The sequence below is a fragment of the Leptonychotes weddellii genome, chromosome 6 (assembly GCF_054177405.1).
Source record: "Leptonychotes weddellii isolate Sample4059 chromosome 6, ASM5417740v2, whole genome shotgun sequence".
NCBI classification, from domain to species: Eukaryota; Metazoa; Chordata; class Mammalia; order Carnivora; family Phocidae; genus Leptonychotes; species Leptonychotes weddellii.
Window position 1 is genome coordinate 133,922,097 of NC_138374.1, and position 26,289 is coordinate 133,948,385.

General features: G+C 51.9%; 3 protein-coding genes across 10 annotated transcripts in view; all 3 read left to right on the forward strand.

Moving 5' to 3' along the window:
• The window catches only part of ARHGAP30 (Rho GTPase activating protein 30), a 16,482-nt gene extending 5,491 nt beyond the window's left edge, over positions 1 to 10,991 (forward strand). The window contains exons 2-12 of one of the 5 annotated variants that reach the window (XM_081825286.1): positions 972 to 1,074; positions 3,110 to 3,254; positions 4,361 to 4,443; positions 4,600 to 4,707; positions 5,281 to 5,408; positions 5,871 to 6,042; positions 6,122 to 6,225; positions 6,303 to 6,380; positions 6,940 to 7,323; positions 8,214 to 8,308; positions 8,572 to 10,991. In XM_081825286.1, the coding sequence (XP_081681412.1) occupies positions 972 to 1,074; positions 3,110 to 3,254; positions 4,361 to 4,443; positions 4,600 to 4,707; positions 5,281 to 5,408; positions 5,871 to 6,042; positions 6,122 to 6,225; positions 6,303 to 6,380; positions 6,940 to 7,323; positions 8,214 to 8,308; positions 8,572 to 10,206 (3,035 nt within the window). In that variant the 3' untranslated portion in view covers positions 10,207 to 10,991. Of the gene's footprint in view, positions 1 to 971; positions 1,075 to 3,109; positions 3,255 to 4,360; positions 4,444 to 4,599; positions 4,708 to 5,280; positions 5,409 to 5,870; positions 6,043 to 6,121; positions 6,226 to 6,302; positions 6,381 to 6,939; positions 7,324 to 8,213; positions 8,480 to 8,571 lie in introns of those variants that run through there. The other 4 variants (XM_081825285.1, XM_081825287.1, XM_081825290.1 and 1 more) reach the window with 4 other exon arrangements.
• Positions 10,992 to 11,927: 936 nt separating this feature from the next.
• Positions 11,928 to 17,735, forward strand: USF1 (upstream transcription factor 1). 4 transcript variants are annotated; one of them, XM_081825301.1, is made up of 11 exons: positions 11,928 to 12,081; positions 13,959 to 14,051; positions 14,445 to 14,494; positions 14,658 to 14,773; positions 15,128 to 15,229; positions 15,472 to 15,667; positions 15,914 to 16,001; positions 16,138 to 16,196; positions 16,319 to 16,413; positions 16,659 to 16,787; positions 16,977 to 17,735. In XM_081825301.1, the coding sequence occupies exons 2-11, from the start codon at positions 14,044 to 14,046 to the stop codon at positions 17,064 to 17,066; spliced, it is 933 nt and encodes a 310-aa protein (XP_081681427.1). In that variant the 5' UTR covers positions 11,928 to 12,081; positions 13,959 to 14,043; the 3' UTR covers positions 17,067 to 17,735. The 4 variants fall into 4 exon arrangements, with proteins under 4 accessions (XP_081681427.1, XP_081681429.1, XP_006744478.1 ...); XM_081825303.1 differs by having other exon boundaries at positions 14,658 to 14,742; XM_006744415.2 differs by lacking the exon at positions 11,928 to 12,081 and adding an exon at positions 12,375 to 12,829.
• A 203-nt stretch (positions 17,736 to 17,938) lies between these two features.
• Positions 17,939 to 19,377, forward strand: TSTD1 (thiosulfate sulfurtransferase like domain containing 1). The gene is made up of 4 exons (XM_006744417.3): positions 17,939 to 18,095; positions 18,307 to 18,429; positions 18,929 to 19,091; positions 19,179 to 19,377. Exons 1-4 carry the CDS (start codon positions 18,020 to 18,022, stop codon positions 19,228 to 19,230), a joined length of 414 nt encoding a protein of 137 aa, XP_006744480.1. The 5' UTR covers positions 17,939 to 18,019; the 3' UTR covers positions 19,231 to 19,377.
• Positions 19,378 to 26,289: the final 6,912 nt, after the last annotated feature.

A 26,289-nucleotide genomic window follows, 5' to 3' on the forward strand; every position in this document is an offset into this window, starting at 1 on the left:
GATGTTTATGGAGCAAAGGATTTAAGGCAGGGGAGGCTTCAGAAGGATAAATATGTGGCCTTGTGAAGACGGGATTTCATACCTGGTGTTGGAGGGTTTCCTGTGTCTGAGACACCATGTCAGAAAATATGAGAGACATCAAATTGGTCACTCTGTTCGGGCCTCAGAGAGGGCACCAAAAAAGAAAAAAAAAAATTGGCCACAGTTAGATCTTGTCCTTAAGGAGCTTAAAGTCTAGTAACAGGGGAGGGGGGCCGGGTTGGGAGAGAGAATACAACTTTTTGTACCCTTGTATTTGGATCCTGGCCCTAGCTGGGCAATACTAGGCACTTGTTACTTCTTTGACCCTCAGTTTTCTTATCTGGGGACTAGAATACCTAATGCACAGTGCTTGGCACCTAGGTGTTTTTCTCCTGAACTGACAAGTCCCAATTTTGTGTACCTTCCTAGGACAGACCCGATGCCCATGCACTTGCTTACAAGAGAGGGTGCTTCACAATAGTCCCTGTCAGCTCTGTCCCATTTGGGTCAGGACAACGAATGTTCCTTCATCTTATACAGAGTGTTCAATAAATGTACTTTCGAGACCTGTCCTGTTACTCCTAGCGCCCTTCCAACCAGACTTCTACCCCTTTGAAAATTCTGGAAAACTAGTCATTACAGAGCGACATATTTCAGTTCAATGAAGGCAGAGCTTTCTACCAGGAATGGGCAGTCTGGAGAGTCAGTGCACCCCCCCTCCCTTGGGGGGATTTATGCAGAGGCTCCAAACCCCGTGGGCAGAGAGATTGCAGAGAGATTGGCAGGCTGGAGCTGATGTCCTCTAAGAATCCTTCTGACAAGTTTTTATTCATGAGCTCTGCTTCCAGTCTCCCCGAACCCCTTCCCCGATGCTTCCATCTCTCAGGTCCCCTGTGGTCTCTGACCTCCCAGACCTGATTTCTCTTTCTCTGCCCCATCTGTGTCCCCAGTGCCGCAGGTGCTAAAGAGCTGTGCAGAATTTGTGGAGGAGTACGGAGTGGTGGACGGGATCTACCGTCTCTCAGGGGTCTCTTCCAACATCCAGAAGCTCCGGTGAGTCAGGCAGTGAGGGGAGGGCTCTATGGGCCAGGAGGCCAGGGAGCCAGAGGGGCGAGGGGAAGGGGGGAGAAGGAAAAACATGGGTGCCAGGTGCTGTCTAAGGGAGGCGCTCCGGAGTCTCCTCAGGAAAGGCTGCAACCATTCCCCCCCAGGCTGGCATGCATGTGTCTACACGGACACATATGTCTCCACTCCCACATACAACCACCCAGCTTAAAAATTTTCGCATATGATTCACATACCATAAAACTCACTCTTTAAAAATGTACAATCCAGTGATTTCTTTGGTGCATTCACAAGGTCGCACCACCATCACCACTATCTAATTCCAGAACATTTCCTCAGCCCCAAAAGAAACACACAAAAGCAGTCGCTCCACTTTCCTCCTTTCCCTCAGCCTCTGGAAACCACTGGTCTACCTTCTATCTCTATGACTGTGCTTTCTCTGCACCTTCCATATAAGTGGACTTGTATAATTGGAGGCTTTTGTGTTGGGCTTCTTCCCTTAGCATGATTTCAGGGTTCATACAGGTGTCTCAGATGCTGGCACTTCATCTCTTTCTGTGGCTGAATCATATTTTGTTTACCCATCCATCAGCTGATGGACATTTGGGTTGTTTCCATCTCTTGGCTATTCTGAGTAATGCTGCTGTGAACGTTCACGACAAGTCTTCGTGTGGACCTATGGTTTCAATTCTCTGGAGTATAGACCTAGGAGTGGAATTGCTGGGTCATACGGTTACTCCATGTTTAAGTCTTTAAGGAACTGCTGGGCTGCTTTTCCATGGTAGTGCATCATCTCACATCCCCGAGCCTTCCAATTTCTCCACATCTGCCGGCACTTGTTACTGTGTCTTTTTTTTTTTTAATTTTATCTATTTGACAGAGAGAGGCACAACGAGAGAGGGAACACAAGCAGGGGGAGTGGGAGAGGGAGAGGCAGGCTTCCTGCGGAGCAGGGAGCCCGATGCGGGGCTCGATCCCAGGACCCTGGGACCACGACCCGAGCCAAAGGCAGATGCTTAACGACTGAGCCACCGAGGCGCCCCTACTGTGTGTCTTTTGAATTACAGCCATCCTAGTGGGTGTGAAGTGATACTTCACCTATATTTGCGTTTCCCAATAGCTAGCGACTCAAGCAGATTACTGGTTTGTGTATCTTCTCTGGAGAACTTTCTGTTCAAATCCCTTGCTCGTTTTTAAATTGGGTTATTTGTTTCCTTTGAGTTGTAAGAATTCTTTATATATTCTGGATACTTTTTTAAACGATCGTATTCATTTATGAGAGAGAGAGAGCGCAAGAGAGAGAACAGAAGCTGGGGATTGGGAGGGGAGGAGGCAGAGGGAAGAGCAGTCTCCCCACTGAGCCAGAAGCCCGATGTGGGGCTCGATCCCAGGACCCCGGGATCATGACCTGAGCCGAAGGCAGACGCTTAACCGACTGAGCCACCCAGGCGCCCCTACATATTCTGGATATTAAACACTTACCAAGTCTATGATTTGCAAATATTTTCTTCCATTTGGCGGGTTGTCTTCACTTTCTCGGTAGTGTCCTCTGACACACAAAAGGTTGTCATTTGATGTTCAGTGTAATCTATTTTTTCTTTGGCGGCTTGTGCTTTTGGTGTGTTATCCAAGAAACTGTGGCCTGATGCAAGGTCATGAAGATTTACACTTACGTTTCCTTCTAAGAGTTACACTCCTCCGTTTTTACACCTACCCAGAAACACAGGTACATTCATCTCCCCACTTTTATTGAGTCCTACATACCCCACCCTTGCTACTCACACCCACAGCTACACCCCTGACGTGCATGCCTGCTCATGCGCAGCCCCCTTCCCTAGCACCTCCCCCACCCTCACACCCACTCCACGCGGTGACGTATCCATCTATGCCTGCTTGCCCAACAGCCTCCTTCCAAGGCCCGTGCATGTTGACCCTCGACCCTGCCTGGGCCCCTGGGCGCAGCTCTCACCTCTCCCGCCTTCCCCCAGCCCCCACCACTCCTGACCACTCTGCACCTCCCCAGGCAGGAGTTTGAGGCAGAGCGGAAGCCAGACCTGCGGAAAGATGTTTACCTCCAGGACATTCACTGCGTCTCCTCCCTGTGCAAGGCCTATTTCAGAGAACTGCCAGACCCCCTGCTCACTTACCGCCTCTATGATAAGTTTGCTGTGAGTTGAGAAGCAAGGAGGGTGGGAGACAAGGCTGAGGGGCGACTGCTCTGGTTTTGACCTCCCAAGTGTGTCCAATGCCAGACAGTGTCCTGTGATGCTGAATGACCAAGACCACCTGAGAATGAAAAGACCCCTCCCTGCAAATCCCCCCGGGCCTGCTACCTCCGCCCTCCCGTCCCTCTTCTCTTTGCCCTTCCTCGTAAGGCCTGCAGATCACACACAGTGCAGGGGCGAGACTAGGGTAAAGTAGAACCCAGACAGAGAGCAGAGGGCCCTTGGAAATCACCTAGACCAGAGCTTCCTTACGTTTAAGAGAATGAGAACCCTTCTTAGAAGTCAGCACTTTTTCAGGCATGTATGCCCCTCCAGGAGCAGATTGTATGTCGAACATCTTTGGAATAAGAAAACACATGACAAAGATGCTATCTTGAATTCAGTAACATTTTACAAATAAGTTGCATCTTATTGAGCGGAATAGCATTTAGAAATCCAGAATAGCAGCCCACACCATTCAGGCCACACAGGCTAGACTGGGTGGGCACAGGCCTTCCTGGGCACCTTGGGGTAACTACACAGCCCCTGGAGCACCCACAGGGAGGGACCACCAAGGTAGTCCTGTGCCAGAGCCTTCTGAGGAGGATGCTAAGGCAGAATGGCAGGAAGTTGCTCAAGGTCACAAAGTTATTAAGTGGCATAGTCAAGACCCAGCTGCAGGCCTTGTAGGCCCCAAATTCTGAGCTCTGTCTGCTATGTCAGCATCCTTCGAAAGATCTGGGGTGGGGGATGGTGGGGGTACTGCACAGAATTGTTTCTGAGAGTCGGGCTCAGTGTTCCCAGGAGTAAGCAGGGGCAGAGCTGACTTGTTTGTTTTTTTTTTAAAGATTTTATTTATTTGTCAGAGAGAGAGAGAGAGCGCCCAAGCAGAGGGAGGGGCAGGCGGAGGGAGGGAGAAGCAGGCTCCCCGCTGAGCAAGGAGCCAGACGCAGACTCGATCCCAGGACCCTGGGATCATGACCTGAGCTGAAGGCAGACGCTTAACTGACTGAGCCACCCGGGCGCCCCAGAGCTGACTTGTTTCTTGAACCTTCCTCCCATCCTCCCAGGATGCCGTGGGAGTGCAACTGGAGCCTGAGCGCTTGATCAAGATCCTAGAGGTGCTTCGAGAACTCCCTGTCCCAAACTATAGGTGCGTGGGGCTCCCCCACTCCCAGAGTCCCGACCACCCCCAAACAGCCCTGGGGCCTTGACTTGTCTCTTCTCTTCCGGCTCCCAGACCTCCATCCTACCCCTGCCCTAGATGTCTTCTATCTGACCCTTAGCCCCTGATGCCTCCTTTCTGCAGGACCCTGGAATTCCTCATGCGACACTTGGTGCACATGGCCTCATTCAGTGCTCAGACCAACATGCACGCCCGCAACCTGGCCATTGTGTGGGCCCCCAACCTGCTCAGGTGGGCACATGGGTGAGCAGTGGGTGGGGATCTGGGCAGAGCCTAGCCCCAGAGGCTGCTCGGGAATGGGGGTGTCTGTGTGGGTGCACTGGAGAGGGCTGTGGGGGTCTTGCCAAGCCCAGAGAGAAACAGGAAGGTTCAGAAGTACATTGAGTGGGATGCGGTTTACCCACTGGACACAAGGCCTTTGTGTCTTCTTACACTGTATCACTGAGCTTGGGGACTGGAACAGGAAGAGTCCTTGTGGAATATTTGTTGAGCAAACATCTTACAGTCTCTTGGAGAACTAGCCTGCATATCACTCTCTGTGATGCAAGACAGACTGTAAGAAATCCTGATATTCATTATAACAAGGCACTCTCGTGTGCAAAGGAAATAGAGATTAATTCTGAGGGGGGTGTCCAAGAGGGCTTCCTGAAGGAAGTGGCATTTGAGACTTGAATCATGCATGTAGTTTAAGAGGTGGAGATGAGGTTAAGGGCAGGCAGGGGAGAGGGTTTAGGGTATTTTTAGGGAGAATTCCAATGGGGAAGTACGGTGGGACTGGAGGGGAATAACTCCACATCTCCACAGGTCTAAGGACATAGAGGCCTCCGGCTTCAATGGGACAGCAGCCTTCATGGAGGTGCGCGTGCAGTCCATCGTGGTCGAGTTCATCCTCACGCACGTGGACCAGCTCTTCGGGGGCGCTGCTCTCTCTGGTCAGTGTCCCTCCCACCCACCACACCACCACACTCTGCTGGAGTCATGTCAGAGTGACAGAGGGCTTCAGAGGTCACCTAGTTCAGTCTCCATGTTCTGCAGATGAGAGAACTGAGTCTCATGGAGGGATGTTGCTTATTGTCACATGGAGAAGACCCTGGGGAGACGATGGTGTAGTCTGTACTTGAGCAGACCCCTCCCGCAGCCATCCTGGTTCTTGGGGCTACTGACTGATCATTCCCACCCCTAGCCCACAGGGCCAGTGTCCTGGGATCTCCTGCCCCATGTCCCTGAGGATTCCCTCTTGAGGAGCTAGACACAGAGGGTCTGCTTCCAAAGGCCTCTGAGTATACCCGTAGCGTGGTAGTTAGCTGGTGAGTGGGGGGTGCCATGAGGATCTGGATACCTGAAGCCCTCTCTCATCTCTGTTCTTGGCTGGCCAATTCCTCTTCTTTCCCTAGGTGCGGAGATGGAGAGTGGATGGCGATCACTTCCAGGGGCCCGTGCATCAGGCAGCCCCGAAGACCTTATGCCCAGGTCCCTGCCCTACCACCTGCCTAGCATCCTGCAGGCTGGTGACGGACCCCCACAGATGCGGCCCTACCACACTATCATCGAGTTTGCAGAGCACAAGTAAGGCCTCCTTCCTGGGCTCTCCTCCCCTACACTGACCACCAGGCTCCAACCCTAATGTTTTCTCTATTCCCTCCAGGAGAAAGGGGTCTTTGAAGGTCAGGAAGTGGAGATCTATCTTCAATCTGGGTCGCTCTGGCCACGAGACCAAGCGTAAACTTCCCCGGGGGGCTGAAGACAGGGGTAAGTCTGCAGTGATGTAGGGGGGCTCTGCTGAAGGGGTACCAGACCCTGGCTCTACAAACATCCGTGTCTTGCAGAGGACAAATCCGAGAAGGGGACTTTGCGGCCAGCCAAGAGCATGGACTCACTGAGTGCTGCAGCTGGGGCCAGTGATGGTGAGTATAGGTGTGCACTCGGTGCGTGTGTGTGCGTGCATGCACAGGCTGGTGAACACCTGTGTGCAAGCATGTCTGTGACTGTGTCTGCAAAGGAATAACAGTATTAGGGATGAGCCCATAGTGTGTGCATTCCTGTGTGTTTGTGTCTGTGCACATGGCCATGTGTGCTAATTTCAAAAATATATAACGAGTGCCTATGACACACCAGCCGCAGTCCCAGATGTTAGGTTTAGTAGTGAGTTTGTCATCTAATCAATGGGTGTGTTCATATGAGTGTACATAGAGGTTCAGAGTGGTGTGTGTGTCTGTGGGGGGTGGGGGGCAGTGATGGCCAGTGAGTGTATCTGCAGAGAGGGAAGGGGGTTCCTAAGTTAGTGTAGGTGCACTGGCTGGCTGTGGAGCATTCGCAGGAGTGGCCCAGGGAAGCTGGACCGGGTGCCCTCCAGGCTGTCCTGGCTCTCAGGCTTGAGAAAGCAGGGGACACCCGCCAGAGCCTTCCTGATGTGTCTGGGCCCCTCGCAGCTGAGCTTATCACTCTCCTCTCTCTCCTCCACAGAGCCAGAGGGGCTGGCAAGACCCAGCAGTCCCCGGCCAAGCCCACTGCTGCCGGACAGCTTGGAGAATGATTCTGTGGAGGCAGCAGAAGGTGAACAGGAGCCTGAGGCAGAGGCCCTGGGTGGCACAAATTCTGAGCCAGGCACGCCACGAGCGGGGCGGTCAGTGATCCGCGCCGGGGGCAGCAGCCGTGCAGAGCGCTGTGTTGGAGTCCACATCTCGGACCCCTACAATGTCAACCTCCCTCTACACATCACCTCCATCCTCAGCGTGCCCCCAAACATCATCTCTAACGTCTCCTTGGCCAGGCTCACCCGTGGCCTTGAGTGCCCCGCCCTACAGCCCCGGCCAAACCCTGCCTCTGGCCCTGGCCCTGGCCCCCCAGGTGAGGCCCCAGGGATTTCCCAGGACTGGGAGAAGGGACTAGAACTCTGAGCTGAAGCTCTGATGCCAGGGATCTGTCCTGGGAATGGCAGAGGCCTCGGGCCTTGGGCTTTGGGTGGTACCTTCAGCTGCCTCCCTGGATTCCAGGTTGGAGGGATCCAGTAATATTATCAGGTTCTGTGAAATTCATGGAGAGAGGATCTCTGGCAACCTTCAGATCACTGATATACCCAAGAATGGGAGTCTGTGTCAGACATATACAGTAGGGATTACTAAGTACAAGGTGGGGATATATAATAGATGATGGTAAAAATAATAATAATAATAATGGTATTAACACTAATAGTTAACATTTATTAAAGGTTTACTATGCGCCAGGTGCCGTGATAAGGACTTTGCAGGCATCAGCTTATTTCATTCTCAAATAATCTTATGACACAGTTACTGTTGCTTGCAGTGGAACCGGAGACCTAGGTTAAACTATTTGCTGTTGATTTAGGTTGGAGGTGGCAGAGCTGGGATCTTAGACAAATCTGAGTCTTGCTTTCCTCATATTTAAAATGAGGATAAATACCCTACATTATAGAGTTGTTTTGTGGGGAAAAAATAAGATAATGCCTTGTGAAATGTACAGCCTGGTGCCTGGCAGCTGGTGGGAGCTCAGTCAAGGCAGCTATAAGCCAGTAGTTAGGGATATTGATCTGAGAGGATCAGCCACATGGAGTATCTAGGCTGGCCCTGTACGTAGCAATGTTAGGAAGTGTTGGCCCTGTACGTAGCAAGGTTAGGAAGTGTTGGCCCTGTACGTAGCAATGTTAGGAAGACCCACATTGGAAAGGATCGAGGCTGGTCTTCATCTTTGTGTTCCTGAGAATACCTTTCTCCCAACAGATGAGAAGTTGGAGGCAAGTTCAGCCACAGGTCCCCTGGCTGACAGTGGCCCAGAGGACATGGCCCCTGCCCTGGAGGACTGCCTGTCCCAGGAGGTGCAGGATTCCTTCTCCTTCCTAGAGGACTCGAGCAGCTCAGAGCCTGAGTGGGTGGGGGTGGAGGATGGGGAGGTGGCCAAGGCAGGAGCAACAGGAGCAGCCTTCTCCCCTGGGGAGGACGACCCTGGGATGGGCTACCTGGAGGAGCTCCTGGGAGTTGGGCCTCAGGTAAGGAGGAGCTGTGCTGGGTTTGGGGGTGGTAAGGAAGCCAGAGGGTGGACAGGGCCACCTGGTCCTGAACCCCAGTGCTATGCCTACAGGTGGAGGAGTTCTCTGTGGAGCCACCCCTGGATGACCTGTCTCTGGATGAGGCGCAGTTTGTCCTGGCTCCCAGCTGCTGTTCCCCGGACTCTGCTGAACCCAGGCCCGAAGGAGAGGAGGAAAGTGGGGAGGAAGTCTTCCTGAGTGCCTATGATGACCTAAGTCCCCTTCTGGAGCCCAAACACCCAACCTGGGAGGGTCCAGGAAATCTGGAGGAAGAGACAGCAGGGTGTGGAAGACAGGGGGCTCCAGGGCAGGCTGAGGGAGAGCAGGCATGCTGCAAAGTTGGCGAGGACAAGGAGGCTGAGCCTGAAAGCACATGGGACATCAGGGAGGAGGCTGAGGGGAGTCCAGAGAGTGAGGTGGAGGATGGAGAGGCAGGTGAGGAAGGAAGGCAGGCTGGGGGAAGCCAAGAGATGATGGCCAGTTTGCAAGAAGGGAGTGGGAAAAAGACAGAGGTCAAGGGAGAGGAGTCCAAAGGTCAGCAGGAGGATGAGAGTATGGAGGAAGCTAAGGATGTGGAGGGAACCAGAGGAGAGCAGGGCAAAGACAAGCAGATGGAAAGAAAGACTGAGAGAGAGGAAGACGCTGAGGAAGGAGAGGAAGGCCAGGTACAAGCCAGAAGCGACCCAGAGTGTAGGGTCCAGGAAAACCAAGTTGCTGAGGAGAGCTGGGAAGTTGTACACAAACAAGAGGCTGAAGGAGGCAGAGAGGATGAGTTTAAAGGACAGAAGGGGCAGGAGGACCAAGAGGCAAGAGAAGACCAAGGAGATGGTGAAGATGGCAGAAGCCCAGAAGCAGCAGCTGAAGGAGAAGGGGAGATCAGCATGGACCAGGAGAGTGGGGATGGAGAGTCTGAGAGAGACCAGGGGGCTGGAGGTGACCATTTAGGAAAGGACTCCCTTCCTGAAGGGTCACATGTAGAGTCCCTGGAGGTTGACAGTGCCAAAGAGGGCAATTCCCAGTCCTCTGAGTCAGAACAGGCAGCCCCACAGCCACCCCAGCCAGAGGAGATGGAGCCTGAGGGACAGCCCAGTCCAGAGGGCTGCAATCTGTGCCCCTGTCCTCTTGGCTCAGCTAGTGGTGTGGGCATGCGCCTGGCTTCCACCCTGGTTCAGGTCCAACAGGTCCGCTCTGTGCCTGTGGTGCCCCCCAAACCACAATTTGCCAAGATGCCTAGTGCAATGTGTAGCAAGATCCATGTGGCACCTGCAAACCCATGCCCGAGGCCTGGTCGGCTGGATGGGACTCCTGGGGAAAGGGCTTGGGGGTCCCGAGCCTCCCGTTCCTCTTGGAGGAATGGAGGCAGTCTTTCTTTTGATGCTGCTGTGGCCCTAGCCCGGGACCGCCAGAGGACTGAGGCTCAGGGAGTTCGGCGGACCCAGACCTGTACTGGGGGTGGGGACTATAGCCTCATCCCCAGAACCTCCCCCTGTAGTATGATCCCTGCCTATTCTTCTCGGCCACTTAGCTGCCTGGAGCTCCCACCTGAAGACACAGAAGGGTCTGGACACCAAAGTCGGCACAGTCTGCCCCCCAGGGAACCCCAGCCCCCTGTCCCTCTTCTGTCCCCCCAGCGCCGATCGTATGCATTTGAAACACAGGCTAACCCTGGGAGAGGTGAGGGACTGTGAGTAGGACCATAGCACTGGGCAAAGAGGACAGCAAGTTGTCTCCAATCTCCAGGGTCCCAGACTAGCTGTCTCTTCTGCAGCCTGAGCAACTGGAGTGCCCAACACCATAGGCTTTGACCCTCCAGCTTCTCTTTTTGACTGTGGGAAGCATTGCCTCAGTTGGTTTACCTGAGTTTGTCTCAGACACAAAGCACTCACTTATCCCTTTGGATATTCCCAAGAAAGTCACCAAGATCCTGTTATGAGGGAGTGGGGTCATTGGTCAAAGGGAATATAGAGTAGGCAGAATACTTAGAGGTTTTTCAAAGTAAAGAATGAAGAGGGAACTCCAGCAAAGTTCCTGCCTTCCTCTGAGGCTGTGCACTTCCCTTCATGGAAGCCCAGGGTGGAGGAGGGGAGGACAGGGCCAGGTCAGAGCCTGTCACACATAAACACTTCTGAACTGCCCATCCTAATTCTGCTCTTGGATACCTCCAGACCCTCTTAGCTCTAGATTAGGAGGAACACGTCAAGGAGCTCGTGGAAGGCCTCAAAGGCCTCAAAGGAGGGACTGGCCCCCTTTCCAGAATCTCTCCCCTCTGCCTCCAGTCACCTTTAGGAAAAGAGGCCTTGTACGGATCTCCCTGGCTTCTCCTTTTTCCTCTGGAATAAATTCCTCCTATTTCAGGGAAGGGGAATGGCGTAACTCAGGCCATGGGACTGCTTCTCCAGACAGGCTGGGGCCACAGGTTCCATTCTAGTAAGAAGCAATGTCTCCGAATAAATGTTGTACTTTTATATGGAAACTGTGGAGTCTCATTATTCTTATTAGAGTCGTAGGTGATAGGGATCGCATTTTCGTGTTTGGCAAAACGTCCTTTTGCTGTTGTTGTTTGGGTGCTCTTCCTCAGTTGTTGTCATGGAGACCCGTGGCTAGAAACTGGAGCTAGGTTCACGGTGGTCAGGAAATGAGGAAGAGAAACTTTTATTTACATAATGCTAGTTATCTACCAGTAAAGGCTAGGTATTCTACAAGCAAAGAATCTATGCCCTTTAGTTAGTCCACATAACAGTTCTGTAAGGTTGGTACTGGTATCTCCATTTTACAGATGGGAGACCTGTAAAATGAGGTCAGTTAGGGAGGTTGATTAAGTCAAAGGCTTGCCAAAGATCTCAGAGGTAAGAAGTGAGAGCGGCAGGTTTGAGACCCGAGTTCGTCTGGCTCCAGAGGCTAAACTCTTCTCATCACACCACACTGCTCCAGATCCAGTAAGGGTAGGTCTTAACTGAGAGGAACAGGAATCAAGATCCTTCTCACGGCAGCTGAAAGCCTCACAAAAACTCGAAGCTCTGGGGGTCTTTGGGTGAGTAACTGCTGACGCTAATACAAAAGAGTATACCCATAACTGTCCTCCTCTCCAGTGGACACCAAAAGAGGGTCCTGATCCAAGATGGCCTCCCAAGTGGCCCTTGTTAAAGATGGCGCCTCCGTCCGACTTCCTTCCCTTTGATCTACGCCTGCCTCGCTCCCTTCTACCCCTAAAAACGCCCTGTCCAGCAGAAAGATGGTAGCACACATTAGTTGTCTTTCTCCCGTTCTTGCCGAAAGCGACAAAGACTTCAGTGTCATTCTCCGCGGATCCCAGGAAGTTCCTTCGTCTCCGCCCCGGCGACATCCCCACCCATCCGCATCTTCCAGCCTCATCAAGCGGGAAAGACCGGAAGCGGGGCGGCTCAGGGGCTGAGGAGGCTGGGCGGGTCGAGAGAGACACTTCCGCCCCTCACCAACATGGCCGCAGGCCGGGAGTGCGCATGAGCAGCTGTCCATGGAGCGCTCCGAGTCCGGAGAGGGAGAACACGGTCTGGGGAGATCGGCGGCCTCGGCGGCCTCGGCCGGTGAGTTCGGGACCGGACGCGAGTCGGGGGTCTGGAGGCTGGGTGGGCCGGCAGGCAGGGCAGCCTTGATTTTCTTCCCGTTTTCAGGTGGCGGACCTCCCGGGAAGGAAGCCTTTGTTTTGAGGGAGGGGGCCGTGCCCGCTGCTTTCTCTCCCGCCCCCCTTTGTGGGCCGAGCGCACTCCCCGCCCCCGAGCGCGCGCGTCCCCGCCCTCCTGCGCTGCCAGCCGCGGACCGGGACCGCGGGCCCGCCGAGCCCCGCGCCCTTTCCTGGCCGCCGTGCGCAGCGCCGGGCCGCGGGCCGAGCGCGGCGGCCGCTCGGGCTCCCGGGCTCGCGGGCTCCCGGGCTCGCGGGCTCGCGCCTGCCGGCTGCGGGGCCTGCGGGGAGACGCCGCCTTCTCGGGCAAGGTCGGGGCGCCGGACTTCTCTCGGGACTTGGTGATTTTCCCCTTTGTGTCCAGACGTAGCAGGGGCTCTTGCTGGGCCCTCCTGGCCCGAGCGTGCACGCCACAACATCCTGTCCGCGTTTCCGTGTCGCATCCCCTAATGCTCAGGAAATGCTTCCGGATGTCCAACTAAGATTTGAATAAGCAGCCCGACCCGGTTGCTGGGTGTCCTCAGAGGCTGCCCCTGGCTGACAGCTGTGGGCGATAGAGACGCCTCCTGTGCCCTGCCGTCTCTTCCATCGCCTCCTCCTGCAGTCAGCGCAGAAGCCTCGGAGGGGCCCTTCGTAGGTTTGAGGATGGACAGGTAGGTGGTACCGAAACGCTGGTGCTACTTCCCCTTAGGGACTGGGATCTTCTTGCAGCGTTACTTCCTCCGGACAGTTTCACTTTCAGTTCTTTTTTTTTTTTTTTCCTTTTTTCTTTATTTTTTTGTTTGTTTTTTGGGTTTTGGTGTTTTTGGGGTTTTTTTGGTCAACACTTTCCTTCGATGCGGACTTTCCAGGGCTCATCCGTTGAAGTTTTTTCCTTAGATAGGAAGGTTTGGGGGACCTTATGGGTAGAGACTTGACCAAAATCTTACCCGTTCGTGTGGGGATAATTTTGTTGCTTTGTACATGGAGCTGTATCTTTCTGGAGGCATTTGTCTCCTCAGCTCTTTGTTTTTCCTGCCCTCTGGCTGGGTGTCAGGGTCCTAAGGCGGACACCTTGCAAATGAGTTCCTTTTCCATTGTCTCTCCTTCCGAACCTTGAGCCTGGAGTTTTTTCCCTTCTTGCTGAGGTTCAGTTGATTTTGGAGTTGTCATGGCAACATTTTAGCAACTGTGTTGTTCTAGGGAAGGCTTGGTGAAGAAAATAGGGGAGGGACTTGAAAATGATACACTTGGACTTGAGGGTCTTTAACAAATGACATAAATCTGGACACCCCAAAGCAGGAGCCCAAGGGGCCAAGTAGAATGAGGCCCAAGGGCCGAGTATGTCCTTATGGTTCACGGAGTTTTCCCCTTCCTAGATTTGAGAACAGAAATTTTTTGGTACAGTATGTGGCTCAGAAGCTGGAAGAGGCAGTAGCGTTCAGTGGCCCTGTGTTTTTGGTAGTGGTGGTCTAAACATGGCCCTCCTAATCCCGAAGTAGTGGCCCATCATGATAACTTTAGTCATGATCCATCCAGATATTGTTGTGTCTCAGTCTTTAAGTATAATCATCCTCTCTCCACCATGACTTGGAGCGATCATGGAGGGCGGAGGAACACTATCTGTAGAGTTACTTTTTCAACCACCGTAGCCCACTTCTCAGTATCAGAATGGAAGAAACGGACTGTCCTCTGTGGATTGATTGGATTATGTTCTTGGCTGAGTCTTCATGGAACCTAGCTTCTTGAAACAGAGGCTATTCAGTTTCCTGGACTCACTGCAAACTCCCTGATTTCTATCAGGACTTAGCACTCAGGCCTGTGAGGCAGGAGATACGAAGACTTCCAAAGAAGGACCAGCTCCTCGGATGTGCCGCCTTACAGAGAGATGAAGGGGTGAGTGAAGAAGAGGTAGGGTCTGGGGCAGGAGATGGGAGGCCTGGGAGAAGGCAGAATGGCTAAGACCGCTGGCTCCCGAGTCAGGTAGACCTAGATTCCGGTTTCAGCTCCATCACTTACTAGCTGCGTGATCTGGTTTCTCATCTACAAAATGCAAGTAGTGCTACTTACCCCATTGTGCTGTTCTTAGTATTAAATAATAACGTGTGTTAAGTGCTTAGTTCAGTGCTATGCACGCAGTAAACACTCAGTAAATACTAGCTGCTGTTATTCTAACCTAACCCAGCATCTATCGGGGATGCCATTGAGTTTGGAAGCCATATGTTACTGGGTCAGTGAGCTTTTTATTCCCTTCTTCCCTTCTTCTTTCTTTTGTCCTGTCACAAACAGGCAGCAGAAAACAGCTGAAGCGGAAGAGGGGACAGTGCAGATTCAGGAGGGTGAGTGGTCGAAACAGACCTGAGACCAGAAGCCCAGCCTGGCCTCTCCGCCTCCCCCATGGGCGCATCTTCTGTGCACCCTGGTCCTTCTAAATGACATGCAGGTGGAACAGAGGGAGAAAGGCAGTAAGTCGCAGACTTTTCCTTTGCTCTTTTAATTCAGGAGCAGTGGCAACTGGGGAGGACCCAACCAGTGTGGCTATTGCCAGCATCCAGTCAGCTGCCACCTTCCCTGATCCCAACGTCAAGTACGTCTTCCGAACTGAGAATGGGGGCCAGGTAAGGGAGGGGGCCAGCTGCCTGCAGGTGTTACCTGGGGTTGGGGTTGAGGGAGGTAATGAGCCTGTCAGGGGGGAGACCTGGCTTGGAGGAGGCAGTGAAGATGTGGACTCCTGAGGGGCTGGGGGGAGGGGCTGGGGGAGGAGGTTTGGAGTAGAGGTTGGGGTGGGGTGCCGTGGGGTAGGGGCTAGGCTGAAACCTCTGGGGACAGAAGGGGGGATTGCTGAGGCTTTGTCTCTGAAGCACTCTTGTTTCAGGGCTCTATCCGAGAGAAGCTTTATGAGAGGCCCGGGGTCCCCAGCGTTGACTCTTGTATTCTCTCTCCCCACCTTTCCCTTTCCTCCCTGCTTCTAGGTGATGTACAGGGTGATCCAGGTGTCTGAGGGGCAGCTGGATGGCCAGACTGAGGGGACTGGCGCCATCAGTGGCTATCCTGCCACTCAATCCATGACCCAGGTGCCAGGGCCTGGGCTGGGGAGGGGACTGGAGCAGCGAGGAGTAAGATGAAGCTGAACCCGTGAGATGGGGGTGGAGCTGGGGGTGGCGTGAGGCATCTGGGGCTGCCTTGTCTCAACGCACTAGGTTTTCCCTTTCTGGCTGTTTCTCCCTCCTTCCCCCCCAGGGATAGAAGCTGCAGAGTAGCTCAGTGGGAAGTAGCTGACTGTCACTGGACTCTGTCCTGTTGTTGCCCTTCCCAGGCGGTGATCCAGGGTGCATTCACCAGTGATGATGCGGTTGACGCAGAGGGGACAGCCGCCGAGACGCACTATACTTACTTCCCCAGCACTGCAGTGGGAGATGGGGCCGGGGGTGCCACATCGGGGAGTGCAGCAGCTGTCGTTACCACCCAGGGCTCGGAGGCACTGCTGGGGCAGGCGACCCCTCCCGGCACTGGTGAGCTGTGTGAGGGTGCCGGCCGGAGGGGCTAGGATCGGCCGTGGGACATGGCTGGGGGCGGTGGGCCTTTCCCATGACCCCTCAATGCCCCCTAAGACCTGGGCAGCACTGAGTCTGGGGCTGCCCCTCCAGCAGGAGGAAGTAGCCTCCCTTTTTAGAGGAGGCGCCTAGGACCTTGGCCTCCGAGCTTGATGAGGTTCCTAAGTCCCATGTCCTGACACAACCTACCCTGCATCTTCACAGGACAGTTCTTTGTGATGATGTCACCACAAGAAGTGTTGCAGGGGGGAAGCCAGCGCTCCATTGCCCCCAGGACTCACCCTTATTCCCCGTGAGTAGGCCCCGGTTCTTCTCAGTTGCCATGGTGGTCTTGGTCCCTGCCAAGTCCTGTGTCAATCCGTACCCCAACCTCCAATCTTACTTTTTTATCCTTCCCTTACTCTGGCCACCCTGGGCTCTGTTGTCAGGAAGTCAGAAGCTCCCAGGACGACTCGGGATGAGAAGCGCAGGGCTCAGCATAATGAAGGTAGGTATTATTTGGTGGGATTGGGGACAGCGGTGGTGTCTGAGCAGGAGAGCTTAGGTGGCTCTACAGGGCCTGTGGTTGAGTTCTCACTGAGTCACCTCGTCCTCCCTTTTGGCCCGCAGTGGAACGCCGCCGCCGAGACAAGATTAACAACTGGATTGTGCAGCTGTCCAAGATCATCCCAGACTGCTCCATGGAGAGCACCAAGTCTGGCCAGGTCATGGCAAGACCCTGGTAGTGGGCAGGATGCCTGAATTCTGTCTCCTGGTATTGTTTCCAGAAATGGTAGAGGGCACACACGGCAGCAGTCTTTGCTTATCTTTCTCTGAGGTTCCTGTATCCTTGTGAAATGTTCTACCACATTTTACCCTTAGGGGAAAAGGAGGTCCAAAGTGTGTGCTTTGGGAAGGCAAGCCAGGTGTCACCTATTTTAGTCCTCATTTCGTTGGCCTTCTCTTGCAGAGTAAAGGTGGAATTCTGTCCAAAGCCTGTGATTATATCCAGGAGCTTCGACAGAGTAACCACCGGTTGTCTGAAGAACTGCAGGGGCTTGACCAGCTGCAGCTGGACAATGATGTGCTTCGACAGCAGGTCAGACCCCTCCTCATTCCAGCCCTCCTCAACTCCATGGCCAGTGAGCCAGTGAGGGACGCCCGCCTCTGGTTTCCATAGAGGGGGCGTCATCTTTTTCCCCTCACTAGCGGATGTGTGAATACGGTGCGGGATCTGGCCGCGCCAGCTTGTCTGCTCACTCTCTCCACGGCCTCCTTTCCATGCCAGGTGGAAGATCTGAAAAACAAGAACCTGCTGCTCCGAGCTCAGCTGCGGCACCACGGAGTCGAGGTTGTCATCAAGAATGACAGCAATTAACTGTGGGGACTTGGGGGCTTTGGGCCCTACCTCCCCTTTCTGAGAACTGCACATAGCCCAGGAGCAACAGGCTAACCCCGTGCCCCTTTCCTTCACTGCCCGCTTCTGGCGGGGGACCAGGGGGAGCTGAGAAGGCGTGGCTTTGACCCAAGGCCCTGTGACAGAGCCACCTGCGGTCGTGTGAAACACACCCTTGGGTGCGTGCTGACAGCCTGGCCCGGCTCCACCGCGCAGCCCCCCGGGCCCCTGTGCTCTTGCAGATGCATGTGCTGTCTCCGTGCTGGATACCGGACCCAGGCAACGTGGGGGCTTGCCCTGTGCTTGCTGAGAGGGCCAGCAGAGGGTCTGCTCACAAGCCATGCGCTGGCTTGCCCCAGGGCTCTGGCACTGCCCCTGGTTCTTCCTTACCCGGGAGCTCAGATGTGCACTCGGGGACTCTGGGGATCAGGCTTTAGCGACAAGTGGGGAACAGGATACCTAGCAGTGAGTGGCTGCTGCCGCAGGAAGAGATCAGCCGACAAGGAGCTAAGGCCTGTGCAGAAGTCTCTGGAGCCAGGGAGAACAACAGACGGGCCCACGTGGGGCCTTCCCCTTGTGGGGATGGTTTTTCCTTTCCTTTTTCTTTCTTTCTTTACTTTTTTTTTTTTAAAGATAAAACGTTCAGAGCCACTGTTGTCACCTGGTTTTCCTTTTGTGGGCCCTGGGGCAGGAGGGAGGGAGGCGCATTGCACTTTGCCCAGTAAGGGTTGGGCCAAGGTTAGGGTGGGGTGCTGCTCCTGAGTTCCTTACCCTGAGTCCCAGTTCCTAGGCCAGACCAGTTTGCCCGCCCGGCGCTGGGCAATCGCAAGAATTTCCCTGGTGAGCAGGTATCAGCGAACAGGTGCTGCGGGGGCGGTGCGGGAGGCGGTGCCTTCGCTTCCGGTTCCGGTTCCGGCTCCGCGAGGGCGGGGGAGATGCTGCGGGCACCCGCGGGGCGGCCCGGGGCCGCATTCCTGCGGCTGGCCGTGGCGGCGCGCACCATGGCTGGAGGTAGCTGCGGGGAGAGACCTGGGACCTCGTCCCGTCCTACCTGCGGCCCCCCTGGGAGCGCGTGGAACCCCCGGGAGGAGGTGTAGCGGAGGGGCGTGGGTCAGGTCCGCTCGCCCCCGCTCCCGGGCTGGGGCGCTGCCAGGTGGAGGGGCGCCGCGCAGCAGTGCCGAGCAGCCCGCTCCGCTCAGGACTCTCGTGCCTCCTTCCTCAGCGCCCACGGTCTCGCTCCCTGAACTGCGTTCGCTCCTGGCCTCGGGCCAGACCCGGCTCATCGATGTGAGATCTCGGGAGGAGGCGGCAGCGGGGACCATCCCGGGGGCGCTCAACATCCCGGGTATGGGACAGAGGGGACGCCCGCGCGGGTGGCCTAGAGGCCGTCCAGGAGGGGCTCCTAGGGCGGCGTGGGGAAAGCACGGTCCAGGGGGTTCTGTATTCCTCTAACGCCCCCCACCCCAGCTTGCTGGAGAAGGGCTGGTGGGAGGCGGATTCTGGCAGCGGAACTGGCCCTTCCAGTTCGAGCGGATTACAGGCGGCGAGGAAGGGGCGGACCCGCTTTTCTACGCTTGATCTCCCCCCCACCCCCGCTGGGTACCCCCCCGCCGCTCCTCCTCGAGGCTGGGGAGGTGGCTCCCGTTCAGCTATTTGGCTGCCTTCCTGCGCAGGTGGGCCTGTCTGGCCCTTGAGGTTGGAGGGGAGGGGGAGTGGTCACCGTATGTTGTTTTGGGGCCCTCTGGAGATTTGTCCGGGCCCCAAGATCCAGTCCTTCCAGGCCCGGCCTGAACCTGAGATCGCCCACTGCCGACTTTCCATTCTACCCCCTTGACTCCTCCCAGTGTCTGAGCTGGAAAGTGCCCTGCAGATGGAGCCCGCTGCTTTCCAGGCTTTGTACTCCGCCGAGAAGCCGAAGCTGGAAGAGGAGAACCTCATTTTCTTCTGTCAAATGGGCAAGCGGGGCTTGCAGGCCACGCAGCTGGCCCAAGGCCTTGGATACACAGGGTATGGGGAAGGTGTGGGGCGCTAGCTGGGGAGGGACTGGGGACTGCCTCCCGGGCCTGTCCTTCCTCACCCCCTTTGTCTCCACAGGGCTCGCAACTTCGCAGGAGCCTATAGAGAATGGTCCCAGAAAGAAGGTTAGGTAGAAGGAGGCTAACTTATTGCCCCTCTCCCTTGCCCCCATGGCCGCCTTAACTAAGGGTGGTGAGGGGGCTGACTCCTCAGGTTGGGGCAGCTCCTTACAGTGCTGTGCACGCAAAAGCATCCAATAAAGAGCATTTAATCAAAATACTGGAAGCACTTAATTTGTCAGGTGGACTGCACATAGTCCTAATCTTAATCTAGACTTCAGCCCTGGGTCCTTCTCCATTCATCTGTCCCCCACCCTGCACCCTCCATTCCTGCCCCCAAAACTCCAGCAGTTTCCTGAGACTATGATTCTCCTTCTAGAACAATTGTGTGTGTGTATTTTTTTTTAAAGATTTTATTTATTTATTTGAGAGAGGAACGAGAGCACAGAGGAGAGTGAGAGGGAGAAGCAGACTCCCCAATGAGCAGGGAGCCCGATGTGGGGCTGGATCCCAGGACCCTGAGATCGTGACCTGAGCCAAAGGTAGACGCTTAACTGACTGAGCCACCCAGGCGCTCCTAGAACAATTGTTTTCAGCCCAGGATACACACCAGAATCATCTGGTACCTAAAAACAAACAGTGTTTGGGCCCTCCCCCAGATTTGGAATCTTGGGGGTGGGACCTGGGTAGTAGTGGTTTTATGAGCCTTTGAAGTGAATCTGATGTGCAGTCGGGAGGCAGGCCCACTGCTGCGGAGGTCAGCAGACAGGCCTCGCTTGGTTGGCCTTGTGCCACGACTGTTTTACATACTGTCTACGGCTGCTTTTGTGCAAAAATGACAGAATAGTGTGACAGGGACTGTGTGTCCTTCAAATCCTAACATTTTTATTATCTAGTCCTTTCTAGACATGGTTTGCCTGCTCTTGCCCCAGACTTTCAGGTCCCCAGCCCAACCTCACCTCCCTGAAACTTTGTCACTGGCTTGAGCACACGAAAGGGCGGTGCCCAGCAGTGAGTGATGGATGTCACTCTTCATGCCCACGGGTGTGTCAAACGTAGTTTGCAGGTATGAGCCACCAAAGACAGGCCCTAGTTTTTATCAGCACTGTTCTTTGATCCAACACTGGATTGAACAGAATTTAATTGATAAAGAAAATGAGAAAGCACATGCTTGCTGACAAAATTCAACACTACCCAGTAGGTATGTAACTTCCCTCTGGTGTGGGGTATAGTTCGATGCATATCTTTCCAGACCTTTTACATGTTTTCACATCAGAGCTCTGACTTCTTAGGTTTGGTATTTGAAGCTTTTATTCCTTGAGGTGCCCAGCTGGCTCATTCTGTAGTGCATGAAACTCTGGATCTGGGGATTGTAAGTTCGAGCCCCATGTTGGGTGTAGAGATTACTTTCAAATAAAATCTTTAGTAAATAAATAAATTCTTACTTTCAAATAAAAGCTTAAATAAATAAATAAAATTCCATTCCTTTATTTGTGAAAGAGAAAGTTGGGTCACAGATGGACCCAATTTTCTGAATTTTCAAGTTTCTGGAGAAATCCCTTCAGACATAGCTTGCATTCCTTGCCTTTCTCTCCCCTTCTGCCTCCTGGACCGGAGGACAGCCCCCCCCCATCTTTTATGGCACAGCCCACCCTGCACTACCACAAAATCTGCGGTTGGCCTGGGCTGTGCGGGTCCTCTGTCCCTGCTCTCCCATCCTCCCCCTGGGCGAACCACAGCACAATACTGTGTGAACTTAGCTGGGTAGTGCTAGGTCTGCAGATAAATCAAAATATGTGATTCTATGCCAAGGTTTGGCAAATAGTAGGTGTCTGTACTTTCCTCAAATACCCACATCCCTTTGGTTCTCAGACTGGTTCAAGTTTTTCCTGGGGTCTAATTTCCCTCTTTGTTTGCATCTTAACTGTTCTAGTCTTTTTTTCCCCCTCGTCAAGTATTATAATTTGATTATAGCATTTCTTTTCTTTTTTTGGAAGCATACTTTTCCTACAATAAAATGCACAGTTAAGTGTTCAGTTCATTGAGTTTTGACAATTGTATGCTCACTTGTAACAACCATCCCGATAAGATCTAGGACTCTAAAATCCCCAGAATTTTTCTGGGGCCCCCTTCCATTCAGTTCCATCCTTAATCTTTCCTTTTTTTGTTTTTAAGATTTTATTTATTTATTTGAGAGAGACAGAGAACAGAATGGGGGGAGGGGCAGAGGAAGAGGGAGAAGCAGACTCCCCGCTGAGCGGGGAGCTGGATGCGGATGTGGGGGAGCTCAATGCCAGGACCCCAGGTTTATGACCTGAGCCGAAAGCAGACGCTGAACCAACTGAGCCACCCAGGCGCCGCATCCTTAATCTTTTCTCTCTTCTATCACCATAAACTAGGTTTTTAGCTTCCATCCTAGCCTGCCAACCTACATGATTTGCTTTCTTCTGTTTAGCCAGTGAGGGTCAGAGAGGGTCCTGGAGGTAAACCGAGCTGGCCTGCTACACGACCGACCGTGCCCTCTGGCTTGATCATCGATTAAGAGACCATTCCTCTTTCTCCCTCATTAACTGTTTGGTTCATAATCTTGATAGCTGTTCCAACCCATTACTTTGCCCTGTAAAGTTCTTCCCTTTCCTCGTAGCTATTTTGGCAGCTGAGGCTGGGGAGCCCAAGTCTACCAGCAATCGTTCCCTTGCCTTCTCTGCCTTTCTTTCCAGACTACATTGGCCTCTTGCCTCTCCCAGACTTCGTCTGCAGCAGGTTGTGTTGCCCATCTACTCGTGTCATATCCACCACTGGACATTTTTGTTGTTAACCCCTCCCAGTTGATTTGAGCTCCTCAAAGGCAGGAACCGGCTGTGCAGTCCCTGACCAGCAGTGCCCCAAAGGAACACAAATTCTCCTCAGGTGCTTGTTGAGCCTCACCAGCCTGCCAACTTCCAGAATTGTGTAATTCCAGCCTTTTTTTTTTTTTTAAAGATTTTATTTCTTTATTTGAGAGAGAGAGAACACATGAGATGGGATAGGGTCAGAAGGCAAAGCAGACTCCCTGCCGAGCAGGGAGCCCGATGCGGGACTCGATCCCGGGACTCCAGGATCATGACCTGAGCTGAAGGCAGTCGCTTAACCAACTGAGCCACCCAGGCGCCCTAATTTCAGCCTTTTTGAAACATCGCTGCCTGAGCCTGGCTGTTTCAGTCAGCAGAGCATGTGGCTTCTGATCTCAGGGTGGTGAGTTCAAGACCAACGATGGGCATAGAGCTTACTTAAAAAAAAGAGAGAGAGAGTTGATTTCCTGGAGCGCCTGGCTGGCTCAGTCGGTGGAGCATGTGACTCTTGATCTCGGGGTTGTGAGTTTGGGCCCGACGTTGGGTGTAGAGATAACTTAAAAATCATTAAAAAAAAATTTAAAAATAACATTTTTATCTTATCAATCAGAGTTGATAATTTTTTTATATTTATTTATTTTTTTTTTTAAGATTTTATTTATTTATTTGAGAGAGAGAGAATGAGAGAGAACACATGAGAGGGGGGAGGGTCAGAGGGAGAAGCAGACTCCCTGCCGAGCAGGGAGCCTGATGTGGGACTCGATCCAGGGACTCCAGGATCATGACCTGAGCTGAAGGCAGTCGCTTAACCAACTGAGCCACCCAGGCGCCCCAGAGTTGATAATTTATAATAAGTCCTTGTTGCCTAGTGGCCCAGGCACATGTCTTGACCTGGCCTTTTAAGCAATCTGTAGCCCGAATCTGGCGTCACCCTGCCTTTCCAAACTTCTCATTCTGTGCCTGCCGCTGCCAGCCTGGTTTCTTTAGTGGCCTAAGTAGACTCCATTCCCTTCTGACCCTGGCATTTGCTCACCATTTCCCCTGTTTGGGAAGCTTCCAGTCTCTTTTGTTATTACTCTGAATTTCACAAGAATTAGAAGAATGTATTTGGCAGGACACTTGCTGTCCTCATCCAGAGGGCTTTTAAACTGAAGAAAAAGGGAGAAAAATAACCAGATAATATTATATAACTGGCTTCCATAAAGGACAGGAAAACCAGGAGAACAGGGGATAAGGTACACAGTTACCATGCTGTCTTATAACTTTAATGGCTCTTCACCTTTGCTGATTTCATTTTTGTATGGCCAACAACTCCACCAGGACCTGGCTTATAGGCGTTACTTCTACAGATGTGGAATTTTTGTTGAGGTCTTTAGTAATTCTCAGGGAGAAAAATGCAAGGGGAGAGAGTTGGGAAAAATACTTATGAAAGGTAGCAGGTTATGATTTTTTGTATGTAGCAAAGGCTACATAGTGGTCACCACCAGTTACTCTTTAACTATTCCAACTATCTGTAAAATGGGGGTTAAAAGACATCTCTTTGCGGCATCTGGGTGGCTCAGTTGTTAAACGTCTGCCTTCCGCTCAGGTCATGATCCCAGGGTCCTGGGATCTAGCCCCACATAGGGATACCTGCTCAGCAGGAAGCCTGCTTCTCCCTTTCCCATTCCCCCTGCTTCTGTTCCCTCTCTTGCTGTGTCTCTCTCTGTCAAATAAATTAATAAAATATTAAAAAATAAATAAAAGACATCTCTTTGGATAGTTGTGGAAGTTTATTAGGATAACAAATGTAAAGTACGTGCCATGTGGAACGTGTGGATTTAGAGACATATATGTAATAAACACAAGGAGGTATATAAAATAGCGTACGGATTTTGATACTTGGTGGAAGGGAACTTGTGACAGCTGTGGGAGTGTATGTCATATTTCAAAGAAAATATATTTAATGGAAGAGACAGACATCGTAAGGGTGCAGCTGGATGGATTTTTACAATGTGGACACACTCATTTAACCACCACTGTGGTCAGAAAACATACATTGTATGCACAGATTTAAACTCTGTTGTGACCTGCTTTTTGGCCAATTGTACAGTCAATTTTTGTAAATGTTCCATGAACACTCGAAAAGAGGGTATATTCTGCAGTTTTGGAGTAGAGTGTTCTCTAAATGTCAGTTAGGTCCAGTTAATTAATTATGTTGTTCCCATCTGTATCTGTCTCTAGAATTTTCTTGTCTGCTTCTTCTCTCAGCTTCCTACCAGCTTCATTTTGGTCAGTGCTTACATGGGACTTATATCCCATGTCTCCTGGGATTCCTATTAACCAAAGAAGAGAAACTAAGCACAGTTAGACACAAGAAGAGGACTATAGGAAAGCAGATTTTTAAAACTGAAAGAAAACATAAGTTAAGCTCATGGCTAGAGACTCTAAAGAGAACATGAGTCAAGAAGGTTGAGTTGTCGGGGCGCCTGGCTGGCTCAGTCAGGGGAGCCAGTGACTCTTGATCTCTGGGTTGTGGGTTTGAGCCCCACATTGGGTGTAGAGATTACTTAAAAATAAAATCTTAAAAAAAAATAAATGAAATCTTAAAAAATAAAGTTGTCAGATTTCCCAGTGGGATACCCTTCCCACTGATTCATTCTGCTTCTATTCCCATTCCTAATTATTCCTCAGCCTATCAAGTCATCCGATTCATTGACCTTACCAAAATTTTGCTATTTATTATTTTACTTACACCTCTGTTTTCCTCATAATCCAGTAGATTCTAAGCATGGTTCATCATTATCTCATTCCTTTGTATAACTAGGAATCAACTTATCAAGAAAGTTCACGGGGCATCTGGGTGACTCAGTCAGTTAAGCACCCAACTCTTTTTTTTTTTTTTTAAGGTTTTATTTATTTACTTGACAGAGCGAGACACAGTGAGAGAGGGAACACAAGCAGGGGGAGTGGGAGAGGGAGAAGCAGGCTTCCCATGGAGCAGGGAGCCCGATGCGGGGCTCGATCCCAGGACGCTGGGATTATGACCCGAGCCGAAGGCAGACGCTTAACGACTGAGCCACCCAGGCGCCCCAGCACCCAACTCTTGATTTCAGCTCAGGTCATGATCTTGGGGTGGTAGGATCAAGCCGGTGACGGGCTCTGTGCTCTCTGCACGGATTCTACTTGAAATTCTCTCTCTCCCTCTGCCCACCCCCTCCCCCGTTTGTGCACTGTCTCTCTGAATAAATAACTAAAATCTTAAAAGAAATAGAAGGTTCAAGACCATGGGGTGCCTGGCTGGCTCAGTTGGTGCAGCATGCAACTCTTGATCTTGGGGTTGTGAGCTCGAGCCCCACGTTGTGTGTAGAGATTACTTAAAAAAAAAGTTCAAGGCCTATAAAAAGGAAATGTTAAAACACAATGAAAAGAGCTTAAAAAAAGTCTTGTACAAAAGAAAAGACTTAAAAGATTCTTGGATGAGAAGACTTAACTTCCTAAATATATCCGTTTAGTTGAAATTAAGAATAGCTAGAAAAGCTAGAAAAAGCATCAATGAAGGGGAGCAACTGTTAGTAATTAAAACAATGTGCATGGATAGATAAATTCCATAAACCACACCATATACGAAACTAAATTTCAAATGGATCAAAACTTTATTTTTTATTTTTTTTAAAGATTTCATTTATTTATTTGACAGGGAGAAACACAGCAAGAGAGGGAACACAAGCAGGGGGAGTGGGAGAGGAAGAAACAGACCTCCTGCAGAGCAGGGAGCCCAATGAGGAGCTCAATCCCAGGAGCCTAGGATCATGACCTGAGCCGAAGGCAGACAGTTAATAAGTGATCCACCCAGGCGCCCCATGGATCAAAACTTTAAAGTAAAAATGGAAACTATCAATAAGAATTCTTTCATACTGTATTGCGTTTTTGAAAGTTGCTAAGACAGTGGATCTTAAAAATCCTCATCACAAGAAAAAGAAAATTTGTAACTAAATATGGTAACAGATGTTAACTAGATTTGAGGTCATTTCATACTATATACAAATATCGAATCCTTGTTATACATCTGAAACTAACATAATGTTATATGTCAAGTATATCTCAATTAAAAAAATTTATACACAAAGAATTCTTTGATTATCTTAAAGTGGAGAAGCTATTTTTAACTTTGAGTCAAAATTTAGAAGCCATTAAAGAAAAGACGGATAAAGTACAAAACAAGCAATTGAAAGCCTTCTGCCTGCCTGGCAAAGACACAAACATCACACAAGTCGAGTCAAAAGACAAACAGCCAACTGGGGGAAAAACCAACTCAGA

Coding starts and splice junctions, on each gene's coding strand:
- USF1 (XM_081825301.1), top strand. Junction 15,230..15,471: donor CCACTCAATCCATGACCCAG/GTGCCAGGGCCT, acceptor TGCCCTTCCCAG/GCGGTGATCCAGGGTGCATT. Junction 16,414..16,658: donor AGAGCACCAAGTCTGGCCAG/GTCATGGCAAGA, acceptor CTTCTCTTGCAG/AGTAAAGGTGGAATTCTGTC.
- TSTD1 (XM_006744417.3), top strand. CDS start 18,020: ATGCTGCGGGCACCCGCGGGGCGGCCCGGGGCCGCATTCCTGCGGCTG. Junction 18,430..18,928: donor GGGGGCGCTCAACATCCCGG/GTATGGGACAGA, acceptor GACTCCTCCCAG/TGTCTGAGCTGGAAAGTGCC. Junction 19,092..19,178: donor CAAGGCCTTGGATACACAGG/GTATGGGGAAGG, acceptor TTGTCTCCACAG/GGCTCGCAACTTCGCAGGAG.